This window comes from Hevea brasiliensis, chromosome 3 (genome assembly GCF_030052815.1).
Source record: "Hevea brasiliensis isolate MT/VB/25A 57/8 chromosome 3, ASM3005281v1, whole genome shotgun sequence".
NCBI classification, from domain to species: Eukaryota; Viridiplantae; Streptophyta; class Magnoliopsida; order Malpighiales; family Euphorbiaceae; genus Hevea; species Hevea brasiliensis.
The window spans coordinates 111,143,859-111,161,013 of NC_079495.1; the positions used below are offsets into that span (position 1 = coordinate 111,143,859).

The window sequence follows — 17,155 nt, forward strand, 5'->3', positions numbered from 1 at the left end:
TACAGCTTGAAATAGAAAGGTTAGGTGAACGTTGTGGAAAATGCTAAAAGGGGAGCAACACAACGTGGGAAGTCTGAACATTGTGAATTTGTATCACATGCTAAGCAGCCTGGAAGCTGCATTCAAGTGGCTGTGGCTGTGAGTGAAGCTGTATTCTATTCCTTATAATATATATTTTTCATCATAAGAAATCAACACTCCGACCATATTAATAAATGAAAAATTAAAGCTCAGAACCATGTACTGTATTTCTATTTAATTAGTCAAAACTTCAAATTGAATTTTCCATTTCAAACAGTTCTTAAACAGTAAAATTTTTGAGAAATTGAGACGAAATGAAGACAACTGGCTTGGAACTTGTTAAGGGGCCGATCCTAACTGATTTTGAGTTAAAACCAGCGACTGCAGTTCAAAATTAAAAGAATCAAGCCGTAATGAAACGTCTTCTAATTTTGATTCGATTTTGATTTGATCAAATGTTTGAAAATTTTTTCAATTTTTTTCAGGGCTAATTCTGATTCAAAATCAATTTTGATCAATCTAATTTTAATAATCAATTATGGTTCTAAATTCACACCAGCCCAATTTCGATTTCAGTTCTGAACTGAGCCTCGGCAGAGTCTAAACCAGCTTCTTCTAGTTCTCCCTGTCTACCAGGACTAGAGTTATCAGGTATCAAGGTTGCCATTTTAATGAGGTTAATATTAATATATTTCATCCTACTCTGCGTCAACACAAGCTCAAGTGAAAGATCAACATGTTGCATTCATTGGATCAATTAACTGTGCATGGAATTCCTCAAACTCAAATCACTGTTATGTTCAAATCAGGAAGTCAGAAGTGGCCTACAAATTCTAGTTAGTACCTAAATCAACATTGATAACAGAACACATGCATGTTGTTCATCTTCTAACATCCAGCTGCTTTAAGAAAGTTATCGAAAGGACTAGCAGGAGGCAACCTCATAGCCAAGCAGGGGTCCATTGGCTTCACAGCGCCTTGCATAATCTACAATAACACAGGCATGTCAAAATAATGCAGCAAAATATGTATACTTCAGAAGTTTAATAGCCATACTCAATTACTGTAGTTCCATGAAATCTGAATTTGCATTTCTATAAGATATATGACAGCAACTTCCCATGTAACTAATCGTACTTTTATTGTTATGTAATGTTCCTACAGTTTCCTCGTGCATATTTATGCTGGAAGTATGATCCTTTCATAACAGCAACGCAGATTTGAAGTTGCAAATAATGGCATAATGGTGATTCTTACGTGCAGAGCAGTAAATTCAATATGTACACTAACCTTCTCTAGCGCAGGGCATCCACTAGCAGGAAATTCTGGTAAAAATTTGCCAGCTCCTCTAGCATAATGAGTTTCATGGGCTAACCAATTGGAAAGCTTCTTCCTTGTGCCTTTGCCAAGATCTTCACACTGTTTTGCCATGGTGTTGTATGGGAGAGGTGATGTAGAGATGGATGTTCCTGCCACTTGACCAGCAACCTCGAGTGCCTGAAACCATATTACCCAAGTTCATATGATAAGACAGACAAACATCCTTGCACAATATATATATATATATATATATATATATATATATATATATATTGCATAAAAATTTGTCATACATCCATGGACACATGCCACAAGTCGAAAAAGGGAAAGGATAACAATACCGATTCCAAAAGCTTCCCAATGCCAATAATGTGGGAAACAGAAGGAGATGAGGGCATTTTGGGAATGAAGCGAGACATGTCTGCAACTGATGCTTCGCTTATTGCGTCATCCTCAATCAACGAGCTTGTTGGCATATCCTGTAAAAGAACAATAGCAGCAATGTTTTAATTTCATTACCATACTATTTTCTCATAGCATGTACATGAAGCTGTTTGCTTTCTTACATGTACATTTAAAATCCAGGAATAATCGAACACCCTTTTTAATCAGTTCTAGGAAATTTGCAAATTCAGAAAGGGATTGTGATTTTTCATAAGGTCATACCTCATCAAAGGAGAGTGATTCCTTAGAATGGGAAACCATTTGCTTGTGGTCCATATCAAGTAATGATTGAGGACCGAAGACAAATGCATCGTCAGGCGTGAATGGTTCTTGCAATTGTCTCGCCAAGTCATCCTTCTCCAGCTAAAGAAGCACAAGAAGAGACAAATGAGAGAGAGAAAGAGAGAAGGGAAGAGGGAGGGAGGGAGGGAGGGAGGAAGGAGGGAGAGGGAGGGCAGTTTGTCAAATTTTATACCTCGGTAGCATTAGATAGATTCTCAATTAAGGTGTCCATTATGACCTTGTCAGATTCAAATAGTTTGTTCCTCAACTCGAGAAGTAACGATGAGGCTATTTGATTATCACTGACAGATCCATATTCCCTTGCATCTGCCTGAGGCTTTGCATGCACTTGAAGGTCATCACTAATGCCAAGATAAGGATCAACCTGAAATGGTATACACTAACTATAAAATATATATTTGTAATAAAAGCTAGCGCATGTCAATAAAACAAAAGGGTAAATTACAGAATAGTCCTATAGTTTGTCATAATTAATAACACGGTCCCTGCATTTTGAAAAGCATATTAAAAGGTCCAGGTAGTTTGATTCCGTAACCAATTTAGTCCCGTTCAAACTAACCGTCAGAGACACATATACAGACATTATTACCCTTACAATCAGACCAAACAACAACCCCACCCTTTTCATCTTGCCATTCTTATCCTTCAAATTTGAAATTTCCTGACATAATTTATTAGTATTACAAGTCAGTCATTAAAAATGAAGATTATCTAAACAGTTGTACAAAAAATACAAAACCATTCTTATCTATTTCCAGTAGAATCACCGCATGATGGCTACTTTCATGTTCCTAAGTTTATATAATCGCCTAAAATGTCATGCAATCTTGACAAGCATTTTGTCTTTCACCTTCTATAGTTTTAAAATCAAATGGTATATATCTTTATATCTTTTAGAAAAAAAAAATTAAATTATATCGGTTGTTATTAAAAATAAAAGATATTATATTATTACATTATTATGAAGAAATATTTAGAGGAAAATAATTAATAATTATTTAAAAATGAAAATTTACTTTAATTTTAATAGGCAAATAATTGTTCAAATGTTTACTACAAATTTAAATTGTATTTAACATAATTAATTAAAAATCATCATTAATAAAAATTTTATAGTATGAATTTGAAAATATAAAATATAAAAAAATAAATATTAAATTTTATTGTTAGAATAAATAATAAATAATGTGCGAAACATTGCAGATAAAACAGTTAGTTTTTATATAATAGCCAAAACAATGACACCCAAAAATCCTCAACCAATTTCATCCCTACAGTCAATCCTCCAATTTGCATTTTAAATTACAAATTCCACTATCAAATCACAACCCATAAAAAAAAAGGTTCCATGAAATTAAGCCAGAAAACTTAACATTAGAAAAGATAGACTGATCGAAATACCCACGTAACAAATCAACAAATAAAAATTCATAAATTACAATCAACAAATTTGAAATTGTCAAATCTGAAAGTTCTATGAAATTTCATCACAATCAACAAATATGAAATTGTCAAATCTTAACATTATTATTAAATTACGATTAAAAAAACTGATAGTTCCTTGAAATTTCATCAAAAACCATAAACCCAGATTATGAAATTTAGAAAAAAAAAATTATATATATATATATATACTCAACTCAACTCAACTAAACCTTTATTCCAAAAATTTATTGGGGTCGGCTATATGAATTTTCTTTCTCCACTCTAAACAATTTTGAGTTAAATCATCGGAAATGTGTAATACTTCTAGGTCATGTTGTACTACTCTCCTCCAAGTTAGTTTAGGTCTACCATTTCTTTTCTTTCTATCCTCTAACCCAATGTGCTCTACTTGTCTAACTGGAGCATCCGTATGTCTACGCTTCACATGACCAAACCACCTCAATTTTCCTTCTCTCAACTTATCCTCAATTGGTACCACTCCAACCTTTTCTCTAATACTCTCATTACAGACTTCATCTAGTCTAGTATGGCCACTCATGCACCTTAACATTTTCATCTCCGCAACTCTTATCTTAGACACATACGATTCCTTCATTGCTCAACACTCACTACAATATAACATGGCCGGTCATATGGCTGTATAGTAAAATTTTCCTTTCAACTAATTGAGAATTATGCGATCACCTAAAACTCCAGTGGCAATTCTCCATTTCAACCATCCAGCTTTAATTCTATGACTAGCATCTTCCTCACATCCCCCATCTACTTGAAGGATTAAGCCAAGATATTCAAAGTGATTAATTTGGGGCAATACCACTACATCCAAACTAACTCCTTCCCTATCACCAATTCGACCTTCACTGAACTTGCAATGCATGTATTTTGTCTTCATTCTACTTAACTTAAAGCCCTTCGACTCTAGAATACTTCTCCAAAGTTCTAACTTTCTATTGACTCATTTTAGCGTCTCATCTATCAGAACTATATCATCCATAAACATCATGCACCAAGGGATACTCTCTTGTATATGTTTCGTCAATTCATCTAAAACTAATGTAAAAAGATAAGGGTTTAAGCTGAATCTTGGTATAATCCAACTGAGATAGGAATATCTCTTGTATTCCCTCCCACTGTGCACATAATAGTAATTGCTCCTTCATACATATCTTTCAACACTTATATGTACCCAATAAATATTCTCTTTTATTCTAGCACTCTCCATAAGACATCTCTTGAAATATTATCGTAAGTCTTCTTCAAATCGATAAAAACCATATATATATATACACACACACACAAAAGGGAGTAGTGACAGTAGATTGGCCAAGAGGTACGATATGGTAGCACTGGAGTGCAATAGGGCAGCACAACAGCAGATTGGGCAAGCATGGGGACCAGCAACAGTAGAGAAGCTAAAGGTGGTGTTCGTAGTATGTCCTAGAGTATATCATTTTGTATGTTTCTTGTACATATTTTATTAATAAAAGGCAATTTTACTTTTCCATTTACATAATATATTTGTGTAATAGAAAACGTCCATTGACATTTTATTAAAAATTTTATTTTTAAGTTGTTAAGAATATGAGTGACAGTATTTCTAGCACAAAGTATTATAAATTAATTCACAGTCAAGGATACATCACAAAAAACATGACTTATCCAGAAAAATTGTAATCATGTTTGTTCCCAAGATATTTATATGAGATATAAATAAGATGGAATGGTGAATCTCATGCCACATAACAAACATGATAAGCACTTATACATGATAAGTAGGCCGAACCAGTGACGCATATGACAAGCAAATGGAGTTTACTCTTGTCAATGCATTGTCATATATCATATCAGTGCAAATAATTTTTAGACCTGAGATAACACAGTTATCTTGTATATAGGTGGTTTGAGTTTGATATTGCTTTCATACTTGTACTGTGTATGAATATATGGGCATGTGTTGGCTCCTACTAGTTATTAATGGAGATAGGTGTTGATCAAGATGAAATCCGTTACCCTAAATAAATAGGGATAAAATCCTATGTTCATTTAATTGTTCACGATGTTTCAAGTTCCTAGCCCGGACAGACAGATTTAGTCAAAAAAGAGTTTCTGAAAAGAAAATCTAATTAATCACGAACTGGAATTAAAAAATAACATAATGTTCATAGCAAATGGGATTTGACATTAACCATGACTCCAGCTCGAATTGAGATTTTATAACGGAGAAATTCTAATGCATGGTAACATATGATTAAAGGTTCATTTAAGATATTCCTTATTACTAATTGGGTAGTCATGGCATACTATGCTAGGTGTCAACCATTATCTATGAGATGCCTGAAATGATTTAGAAAAATCATTTACGGCAAGAAAGAGTTCTAATGATATTAAGAGTTAATATCATTTCTCATTGCCAATAAGTAATGAACCTAGTAAGTCACGCATCTACACAAGCTAATCACCATTTAAAATGTGATTTAATTGATTAATTAAAGAATTTAATTAATCAATTAAAGATGTTTGGTTTGCAATAAGATTGCAAAGTCCCTAGCATGACTTGAAATCAAATCTAAGTTATTGGATGTATAGTATAAATTAAATTTATATTTAATTTGATTAAACATGAATTTAATTATGAGAAATTAATTAATAGAGATTAATTAATTAATTAATTTATATTTGATATAAATTGATTTAAAGAGGAGAAATTATAATTTTGGGTTGAGAATTCAAATTAAAGAGTGAAGGCAAATTGGTCTTTTCACATGGTGACATGTGGCACCATGAGATAGTGACACATGGCACCCTATGATCTTGTCACTTGTCTTCCTATAATGGAAGACTACATATCATGATTTAAATGAAGCTTGACACTTGGCTTCATAGGATTAAATCAAATAACAACAAGATGGGATCCTGAAATGACATGTGGCAAGAGAGTTCGGGTTTGACCTAAATATATAAAGAAAGGTTATAAAGAAAAATCAGTCATTTCTCCCTTTTCCTCAAAAGTTGCCGTCACATTGCTCTCTCCTTCTCCTCTCAATTTCTCAATTGATTCAAAGGACTTTGATTTCCTCTTGAATTAAAATTATTAGAAAGTGTTTCTAACACCCAATACATTCATACAACCTTTACAAAGCATAAACCCCATCTTATAATTGGTTGACAAGGCTTGAGAAGCCAATCTAAGGGCTGCCATTGCTACTTTTGTGTGTGCTTGTGATGGACAAACTAGAGGGACAACATTTGGAATCCTAAGAACATCCTAAGATTGCATCAATTGTGCATCAAGAGGTTAGTACCTAAAAATCCCTCTTTTAGTTAGGGTTTAATTGAATTAAATGTTAATTCATAATCTTTAATGGCAAATGAAATTTTAATGCATGCTAAAATATGTTTTGGTATGCAATTGGGCATTGGAAATTGATTAGGATCATAAGACACTTGGTATGGTGCATGAAACCTTAAAAATAATTTTTGAAATTCAAGGTTCTAATGCCCAATAATCACGCCTCCACTCCTTCAGGTGGGACTTCAATGAGATTCAAAGCCTCTTGATGCCACTGAGGTTAATATTGCTGGTGGGTGGGTGAGGGTTTGTAAGAGAGAGAAAAGGGGATAGGTGAGGCCTGTGAGCTATGAACAAGAGAGGAAGGAGGAGGGTGTGGTGGGGGTTGTGTGCTGTGAACAAGAGAGAGAGGGTAGGGTGGCATTGTGAAGACGAGAATGGAAGGTAGATTGGTGGGGTGCTGCAACCAAGAGAGAAATTTAGGACTTTTTAGTAGGGAGGGTGGATGGATCCAGTGGTGGCAAAGAGGAAAGAGAGAGGGGGATAGAGCTGCATTGAGGAGAAGGGCATTTTTGGAAAAAAAAAAAAGAAATTTTATTGCTTTAGTTGACCCATTTTTCTTTGACTGAAAAAATATTCATCAGAGTTCTAACAAAAGGACCAAATAGTTGACAGAATGAAATAACAAAGACCTTTTAATATGCTTTTTAAAATGCAAGGGCCAACTAGTTAATTATAACAAACTACTTGGACTATTTTATAATTTACTCAAAATTAAATGATAGCTTCCTTTTATTTTTTTACTTGCTTACAGGCCTTGAATTTCCACTTAGGTGACAAATTGACCATGGCATGCATTTTACCAAAGAAGAAGAAAGCTCTAACAATATGCAAGAAAAGAAAATACAAACTTACATCATTTGGAAGTACCGACTTAACTAAATCATTCAACTCAGTAATTTGATATATCTTAGCAGCAAACATCAACATGCCTGTTGATAATACAAAAATTGATCTCTGGCAAGCTGGACATAACATCCCTGAGAAGAGATGGTAAGAAAGTCAAATGTACATATGCTCTCTCAAAATAATATTGAAGGCTGTTTCAATAAATCACCCATACCATTGTTAGGGTCCAACGATAAATTCCTGAGAGATAGGGAAAGCTGAAAGAAGCGGACCAAGAGGCCGTCACTTGGGTTCTGCAACATTATAAGTTTTAGAGATGGTAATTGGCATCAGTTATAAATAGAGATGCACAAGCATATAAACATTTGGAGCATGATCATTAAATTGTTTCCCATGTCTTAATGACAGTTAATTAACATCCAAAACAAACTAGAAAGACTAATTTCTTCATTGGAACATCCACAGGTGATTTCATTCAATGTAAAATTTACATAGTTCCTCAATTTGGGGACACAAAAAGGTAAGAAGGAGAAAAAAAGACAGAACAAATATATATATATTTGAGAATCCCACCTTCAATCGTGAAGAAATAAGCGTCAGCATGAATGAATGAGCTATAGCTTCAATATTAGAGGGCAAGTTATCTGGAAGATTGGCTTGTATCCAGAAGGCAGACAGCAATTGTGCTATTTGGTCCTCACTAAGTTTCATAACATAAGGCTCCTGCGCAAATCATTAATTGGATCTACAGTTAACGACTTGCTAAACTCAATTAAGAGTGCATGCCTACATAAACTCAAATGATTTGCTTACCACCTCAACCAAGCTTGTTGTCCCAGAGGTTCTATCAATAATAGAACTAATTTTGAGAAAGTTAGGGGAATTTTTTCTGGGTCGCCCCTGTTTCCAATCTTCTTCTATAACTTCCCTTTCTCTGCAATCATCAAGACTGTTACTTTTATGTTTTTCCATTCTGGCACCATCCTTCTCTCTTCGAAGCTTTTCAAGTAAAGCTGCAATAGACGAAAATGTAGACGCAGTATTGGAACGCCATCTTCTTGGTTCACAAATATAACCGGAATGCAAAGACACAACTCCATGGCGTGAATGATTAGAGCTTGGAATGAGAAGCATTGAAAATATCTGGTGTGCTCCAACACGCACCCCAACATCTGGATGCAGCATTGCTTTCAAAAGTTGGACAAGAAGTGCCTCTGGAAAACCCTAAATTGAAATGTTTTGCAAGTTCAGTAACCCGTATCCTAAATAGAACTTCTGGAAAGCATTCCAGGTTTAATTGTCAAGACATTGGACAAATAAAACAAGAAGATATTGAATTTCCACAACAGAACAAACATTATAAAATCATTAATATTGAATTTCCACAACAGAACAAACATTATAAAATCATTCTTAGAAGAATTTAACTGATAAATGTAAATATACTCTCAATTTACTACACGAGATAAAACGCTTTCAATCATGTCTGAACATATAAGGACACTATTAGAATGCAGCAGTTGCAGGAAAATATATATATATATTGTCACCAAAAGTTTATCAAACTCCTCATACCTGCTGTGAACTAGAAGATACTGACAATAATGAGATCATATGAGCAAGAACTATCAAGGATCCCATGGTTGAATGGGCAACAACTCCAGAAGATGGCAGATTCTCCAATGTTATGGCCATCATGTCAAAAAGTGGCCGTGCATCCCTAATCTGACAAAGCCAGCGCAAATTAAGGTAAACTACAGGAAGAGTATAAAGCAGCAAGTGCATTTATTCTACTTTGATTGCTTCAAACTTACCCCTTTAGCAATTTCCAGTAAGAAATCTTCAATGGAATTCTGAAGCAAGACATTCAAATTTGACTCTTGCTCTGCTACAGATTCAACTGTAGCCTGGAGACTTTTTCGCAAATGCCTGCATAGGTCACTGACAAATCCAATTTCAGCCAGCACTACTTCTGATCTAATTTGCCTAGCTAAAACTGCAGCAACTTGTATGATATTAGACTTGAGTTGTAGATCATGCACAACATTTTTGTGGTCCAGATGACGAATAACGGCAGCTAATACCAACTGCTGATGTCCTGAAATGAAACAGGCATTAGCAAGCACACACGTACAATTGTGCACCATTGAGAAATATTTTCAGACTAAGGCAAGGCATGAAATGCACATAAGCAAGACATGGTGAACAAACCAATCAACAAGGCTGCATTTGGTCCACAAAAATTGAAAATGAAACTAGACAAGACAAAACAATACAAGACAGGACCCAAAAAAAAAAAAAAAAAATTATTGTCCAATCTCATTTGCCAGCGTAGCAAATGCTGCCTAATTAAAAATTCCACCATTATACCTGAACTCTCCAATAAGTAGCACATATCAGACAAAACTGTTACAGACAACCCTTGCAAAGGAGCCCAGTGCCGTCCAGAATCGAAGTAAACAAACATTGGATCCAATACTTGGCGCATTGTTGTACTCTCTTTTGCCAGTTCAACCATTCTTTGAATACAAATTTGAGCCCAAACTTTAGGTATCTCAATCTCTTCCCTATAACCAAAAATAGAAGGCAATAAATATCAAAAGAACTAAAAGGAAACTTTGTATTTTTAGTGAATCTTATGTGTAAGTTACAGTCTAGTGCTCTGTAAGAAGCTCTCTAAGCTTTTGAATAATCAGTACCTAGTCAAAAGAGAAGGGTCTTTCTTTTCTGGACGTGGTCTGATGATCATGCAGCTAGAGCTAGTATCACAACTGCCAACTGCCCCTCTGCCTTCAGATCTAACTACTTCATCGACCCAATTATGATGTGGCCCCCCTCTTATATCATCATGGACATCTGGTTCATAGTTATCTAAGGTGACTTGTACAATCTGCATTTTGGATATATTTACAACTTAAAGCCTCACAAAAACAACATACATACAAACAGATATTGAGAAAAAGTATATAAGGTAGCTTGCTAAAGTGGTCAGATTATGAGCAGCTTAAATCATGGTCATAACTAAGTGGGCAACACTGCATTAGTTTCTATTGTGTTAGCCTTTGATTACTTTTTCTTGAATTAAACAGGCAGCATGAAAGCATTATCATTTGCAATATGGTCATACTTCATTGCACATATTAATCAACACCAGAACTGAGCATTTACAGCATAAACCAACAGAGAAAAACAAGATATTAGTTCCTCTAGTTCCACATGCCCATGGATTTATTATAACATTGCAAATTATCTAAACAAAGCAACACACCTTTAGACATTATATATTTGTATTAAAAACATATAACATTTTAGAAATCAGAGAACGAAAGAGAACATTGAAGGCCATTGTTGAGGGCTGATCTTTGCCAAAACAGAGCAACACAGTTAACTCTTTTCACACTTTATTGGAAATTAGATCCATTTTATTGGAAGTCCTTTGCAGCAGTTCTGATTTAACAGCAATTCCTTATTTTTCTGAAAAATATCATTCAGTCATCTCATTCATATTTTCAACTGTTCTATCATCCAAGTAATTGAAAAGTAAAGACAGAAGGAGATGGATAATTTCTAACTAACAAGACAACTAATGAAAGTTCATTCAAACATAAAATAATATCAAGGAAATTTACTCAGGCACTAACCTCATCGAAAGCAGCAAAAATATATAAGAACTCTGCCATGAACCACACCTAGCAAGACAGAAACCTATTACGTAAAAAAAAAAAAAATCTAAAATCTAGGAAACAATCATAAAGGACAGAAAGTGAAGAAAACAAATATACCAGGAAGTAGTAAAAGTATTTGATTAAATTATGTTTCTTCCAAACATTCAGAAGCATATTGAATTACCATTGCTGAAAGGCATTGCAGGCTAGAAGCTCTCAAGCGGCTCTCATGTTCATTCCCGTGAACACATGCCAGCTTGCAAACTTGGTGCACAAATTTTTCAATGTTATGCGTGTAAGTTCCATCTGTCTGTTCACACATCATAGTAAGTATAAACACAAAAAGAAATAACAGTAATCAAATATCAATTACAATTTGAATTTAATAAAACCCGTAAGACTAGTTCTTCTAATAAACAAAAGAGGATACACATTGACCACAACAGCAGCAAATGATTCCCAAATAAATAAGTGACAGCAAATGGCCACACAATTTTCACAGTCTGCATCAACATAACCATCTATAATGCTTAACCAAGTCACACACAACTGAAGTCAAGACTTTCAAGATCTCAGGATCACAAGCCTTATCCATACACTTGAGAATTTTAGTTTGCTCTTTGCGTCTTATTAAATGCAGGACAAGCATATGCAGTACATCTTTCATAACATATAAAGAATCTATCCAGTTAAAGAGTTTCATATGTTCAAAAATTGGAAGTACGCATGCTTTTTTCTTTCCTATGTGGCATCTAAAATGATCAGTACTCGCCTTTCCCTACAGTATTCTAATTCTTATTGTTTCCATATAAAGAAGTCCGTCAAATTTCACGGATATTTCATCTGTTTCTAATGCTATTCCATTCAAAATAATCAGAGAGCTAGGCCATTATCTACCTGACTATAGATGAACATTGTTAAGGTCTGGCATCCAAGTATAAGCAAAGCATCCTGCTTAGGTTTGTCCAACAGTTCACTGACCACATTCAACAAACTAATAGCAAAGTATGCCCTGCAAAAAGAAAGATAGAATATTCAACATTACCAAAAGATCTAAGAAAAGTGAATTTCTGGCACTTCAATTTGAAAAGTGACACGTACATAAAAGAGAGATCAACAAAATGAACAAGTTAACAAGCTGGACACATAGTTCAATTACATAGTTCAGTTCAGGATAATACTAAATGGAGGGGAAAAAGCTAGAAGTTTTTGTGAGAGCATAAATAATTTGACTTAGACAAAAGAGAAAATGCAAATATAGCTTTTCCTTGCATATAATTTTAAGATATTATCATCTAGCGAGTTATTATTAGAAAATAAGTACTTAAATACCAACAGAGACTGAGGTTACAGCATGAGTTATGACTCCAAAAAAATGACCACATAAGATTAGCAGCTAGCAGATCTTCATATGCCATTCAGAAAAATTAAAAAAAAAAAAAGAATTAAAAAGAAAGAGAAAGTTGAACTTACATCTGCTCCTTGCACACACAAAGCAACTTTTTATAAGTCTCTGTGACAATATTAATGAAATTGATGTGCTCACTTCGAAGTTCCTTGTAGCACCTTTCTTCAAGATATTTTGCAATCTATTAAAAAGCAATAGTTTCAGTCAGACCCCAACAGAACACTTGTGATTGTGAAGGACTGAAAGTAATAGAGTCAGCACCTTTGGGATTCGAAATGGGTTTTTTGCAGCATATTCACATAACTTGATAATTTTTCTTTCATTTGGAAGTGCATCCTGCAAAAAATTGTGGAACATAGATCTTACACCAGTAATTGACAGAAACTGAAAAGAAGCATAAAAACTCATTCTGCATAATTAGGCAATCATCTACCATCAAACGTGTAAACTAAAACGCTCGTCAGTAATGCTTATCACTGTCACATGGTTTAGGGTGGAGAGGTCCAAATCTCCAATGGCTAGATTGTCCCCAAAACAAAACTTAATCCAAATCCATTTATACATGTGTAACACAACATGCAGGACTCAATTCCATTCATTGAACAAATGCAGGAATATGCTGGATGATGTTGAATGATAAATGACTCATTTGCAGTCCTTGATTGTTTGAGAAGAACAACAGACAGTTGTTTCTTCGAATATCTCCAATCTTCCCTTCTTAAGCATTTAAGTAATTCAACCACTTCTCCAATTGTTTCTTCCAAGATCCAAGAGAGAGATGATCAATTCTCATTTCTTTTCAAGGCCAAATTTTTGTTAGACACAGCCAGATGATTCACAAAAGTTGCAGAGATGAGCATACAATTTAGCAATGATGAGCATTACCAGGTCAGATTTTTCTTTGTTACCCTCTAGTTACACTGATACATAAGCTAAACATGGCGCTCTAGCTGAACAAAATTTGTAGCATGAAAATGACAAATTATAAAAATGGAATTTCACAATCAAAGTCTAATATACTTGACGCTAAATCCCCAAAATATTACCAGCACGTAAAAACCAATGAGAGCAAAAGAAGAAAAAAAAGTAGGAACAGTCTAATACTCACCGACTTAGGGAATATCTCTGCAAGCAGTTTTTTGTACCGCTTGACCGGTTGTCGAGATCTGGACCTCAATGCAGGGCAGCAGACGCACATGCTCTCACAGGCAGGAAATAACTTCCTGGAAATGATACCCATTTCCTGCACATTGTCATGACCAAGCAAAAAGTGAAAATCCAGCTCAGTTCTTCCACTGAAATCCCAAATCAAGAACCAGTGGCGGTGAAGCTCAAACTCGTAGACAACAATTTTCCCATAACAAGTGAATATTTTGTTAAAAAACACTAAGGACACAAGATTAAATACCTTGAAGATGGAGTAAAATCAATAAAAGAGAGGAGAAAAAAAATTACTCGGAAGGGAACTACCAGCTTGAATACAAAACAAGCATTAATTTTTCATAGCCATAAACCAAAATGGCAACTTTCTAAAAAAGTAAGAGGAACAAATGCCATATTTTTCTTTTTTTTTGTTCTTTTGAGAGACCAAAAGAAAGCAACATAAATGACATTCCAATGTAGGCTTCCATAAGATAAACATTGTTTAGCACTTGCACAGAAATTACATTAAAAAAAAAAAAAGGAATCGAAAAGTGAAACAGGAAGACACAAAGAAAACAACCAACTAGAAAGGAACCAACTAGAGAGGAACCAACAGGGACACCAAATGATACACGGTAACATACCAGAAGTGAGTAACCCGAAAATTCTGGTAAGCAAAAACACAGGCACCCACAGCTCAAAACATCATTTTTATTAAAAAAAAAAAAAAAACCACCAATTAAGAGTATAAGAGAAACCCATAAGAGATATATAAAAGAAAAGAAGACGGGAATGGCACAAACCTAAAGCCACGCCCTCCGCAGTGCAGAGGCAGATCTGGGAGAGCAAAGAATCGATACTGTCAGGTGAATGAAAACAAGCGCAAGAAAACAGAGACAAGAGCAACTGCGATAAAAACGACACGGTGGATTTGGAGAAATTAAAGCAACATTGTGGATAACTAGAGAGAGAGAGAGAGAGAGAGAGAGAGAGAGAGATCACGTGATGAGTGTCAGTTTTTTACCACTGCTGTTGCACAGAGAGAGAGAGAGAGAGAGAGAGAGAGAGAGAAGTGTGTCAGAAGATGGAAGGTTTGAGACCCATCCTCATTTGAAGTTTCAAGTTTTCAACTTTCAAACCTCACTTCTTACTGTCCCAAATTCCCAATCCATATGTGTGACCATTGACCATTGCTTTATTGCTTTTTGGTAAAAAAAATTAGAAACTAAAAATTGAACCTTTAATTTGAATGTATGCTGGATACAGTCCTATAAATTTTTTTAGTACAATGTAATAATATAATTTAAAATTATCAAATTAATAATTTAATATTTAAATAACTAGTTGAGATATTGCTATGATTATAAAGATACATTATCTTTCTATTTGATCTATATCCAATTATTTACATTTATATTATATTATATGAACATTTAATTATGAATTTCATTATAAAAGAAAGAACATGTTTTTCAAATATCCTCAATAATTAATGTATCTTATAAATATTTGTTTAAATTAAAAAAAAGGACTTACTATGGATTTAAAAAAAATAATTAAATATATATTTTGTAATTATTTACACTAAAAATAATTAATTTAGACTTAAAAATTAATTAAATTAATTATTTAAATTTAATTTAATTAATCTTATTTTATTTATTTAATTAATCTATTATCTAAAATAATTAATAATTAAATATTTAGTGATTATTGAATGACTATCTAAAAGAAATAAGTCAGTAATAGTTTTAAGTAGTTCCAAGCAGTTTCAATGAATGAGTAGGTAATTATTGGTACATGCAGAAACGTGGTAAAATGTTTTCAAGAGTCTTTTGGTAAGGTAAATAGCTAATTCCCACAATTTTTATATTTATTTTCAAAAATGCTACACAGCTCAAATTGAGCTAGCTCAAAATGGCATATTAATAATTAAATTGAAATTCATTACCATTTTACTCTTTTAATATATGAGCCATTTATAATGACTTGTGAACCATTTAGCTTATTTATGAGCCACTTAGCTTATTTATGAGTCACTTGACTATAAAATCTCTTCATTTAATATCTACTCACCAAACAACATTTTCCAATGTCAAATTAAGATGCTAGCAGTTTTTGAAACTCTAAAAATTAATGCTATGGGAAATATATAAATTTAGAGATATTGTATACTATAAGTTATTACATATAATATATTTGTTATAAGATAAGATATATTGATTTTTAATGATAAGTTATACTATAAGTTATATTTATTTTTTCTAACTTGAAATATGATATAAATTTGATATATATTAATTGAAATGAAGTAAATAGCATTTCAAAAATGAAATTAAATATTATAACAATAAATATTGATGTTAAAGTAAGTATCATATTAAAATTGGTTTGAAATTTGATAGTGGTGTTAGAGTGATAATGATAGCGGTGGTTGATTAGTGTAGGTAGGGTGACGGTCAAACTAGTTATATTTATATTTTTTCAGTATATAAAATATTAAAATATGATATAAATTTCACTATATATATTTTAAATCATATATACTCCATAAACACTCAAATCACTACGGTTTACAATCACCACTATTATCGTTATTTAAATCATTTACTTACAAATTATATGAATATAGATAAATATAAATGTAAAAATAAATATTACTTCACATGATATACACTTTTAACAAATAAAATTTATATTTTCGAAAAAAATATTATATATATATATATACAAACAGACACATTAGAGCTTGTATAATATATATTTCATGCAATAAAATGTTGGATGAGGGTAAGTAACCTGATTGGCATAGAAGCATGCATCTCAGCATGGTTCAAGGTTTGAGCCCTCTCTATATTAGATATTATTTTTTTTCATTTATAAGCACACCTAACACAATACGTTCTTTATATATGTATGTATATATATATATATATATATATATATATATATATATATATATATATATATATATATATATATATATATATATTTTTTTTTTTTTTTTTTTTTCGTTGATTTGAAAAGCGGATGAGGGCTACACTACAAGAAAAAAGGAGATTTGAAACCGAATATTCGGTTTCAAATCAGTGAAAATCGGTTTCTAAATACATTTAGAAACCGATTTGAAACCGAAATATTCAGTTTTAAATCCGCAAGTTTCTAAATAAATTTGAAACGGAAAATGGCGTCCGTTTCAAATTCTGA

At 33.2% G+C, this 17,155-nt stretch overlaps 1 protein-coding gene across 4 annotated transcripts; it reads right to left on the bottom strand.

Moving 5' to 3' along the window:
- Nucleotides 1-745: 745 nt before the first annotated feature.
- LOC110639287 (protein SEMI-ROLLED LEAF 2) lies at nt 746-15,063 on the bottom strand. 4 transcript variants are annotated; one of them, XM_021790172.2, is made up of 20 exons: nt 14,752-15,063; nt 13,914-14,048; nt 13,067-13,141; nt 12,871-12,986; nt 12,295-12,409; nt 11,582-11,707; nt 11,374-11,421; nt 10,432-10,622; nt 10,103-10,299; nt 9,547-9,830; nt 9,308-9,457; nt 8,549-8,956; nt 8,306-8,455; nt 7,947-8,025; nt 7,739-7,863; nt 2,261-2,452; nt 2,008-2,148; nt 1,683-1,820; nt 1,312-1,518; nt 746-1,008 (listed from the first exon to the last, which is right to left on the bottom strand). In XM_021790172.2, the coding sequence occupies exons 2-20, from the start codon at nt 14,043-14,045 to the stop codon at nt 910-912; spliced, it is 2,973 nt and encodes a 990-aa protein (XP_021645864.2). In that variant the 5' UTR covers nt 14,046-14,048; nt 14,752-15,063; the 3' UTR covers nt 746-909. The 4 variants fall into 4 exon arrangements, with proteins under 4 accessions (XP_021645864.2, XP_021645861.2, XP_021645862.2 ...); XM_021790169.2 differs by having other exon boundaries at nt 8,546-8,956; XM_021790170.2 differs by lacking the exon at nt 14,752-15,063 and adding an exon at nt 14,593-14,736 and having other exon boundaries at nt 8,546-8,956.
- Between the last annotated feature and the right edge of the window lie 2,092 nt (nt 15,064-17,155).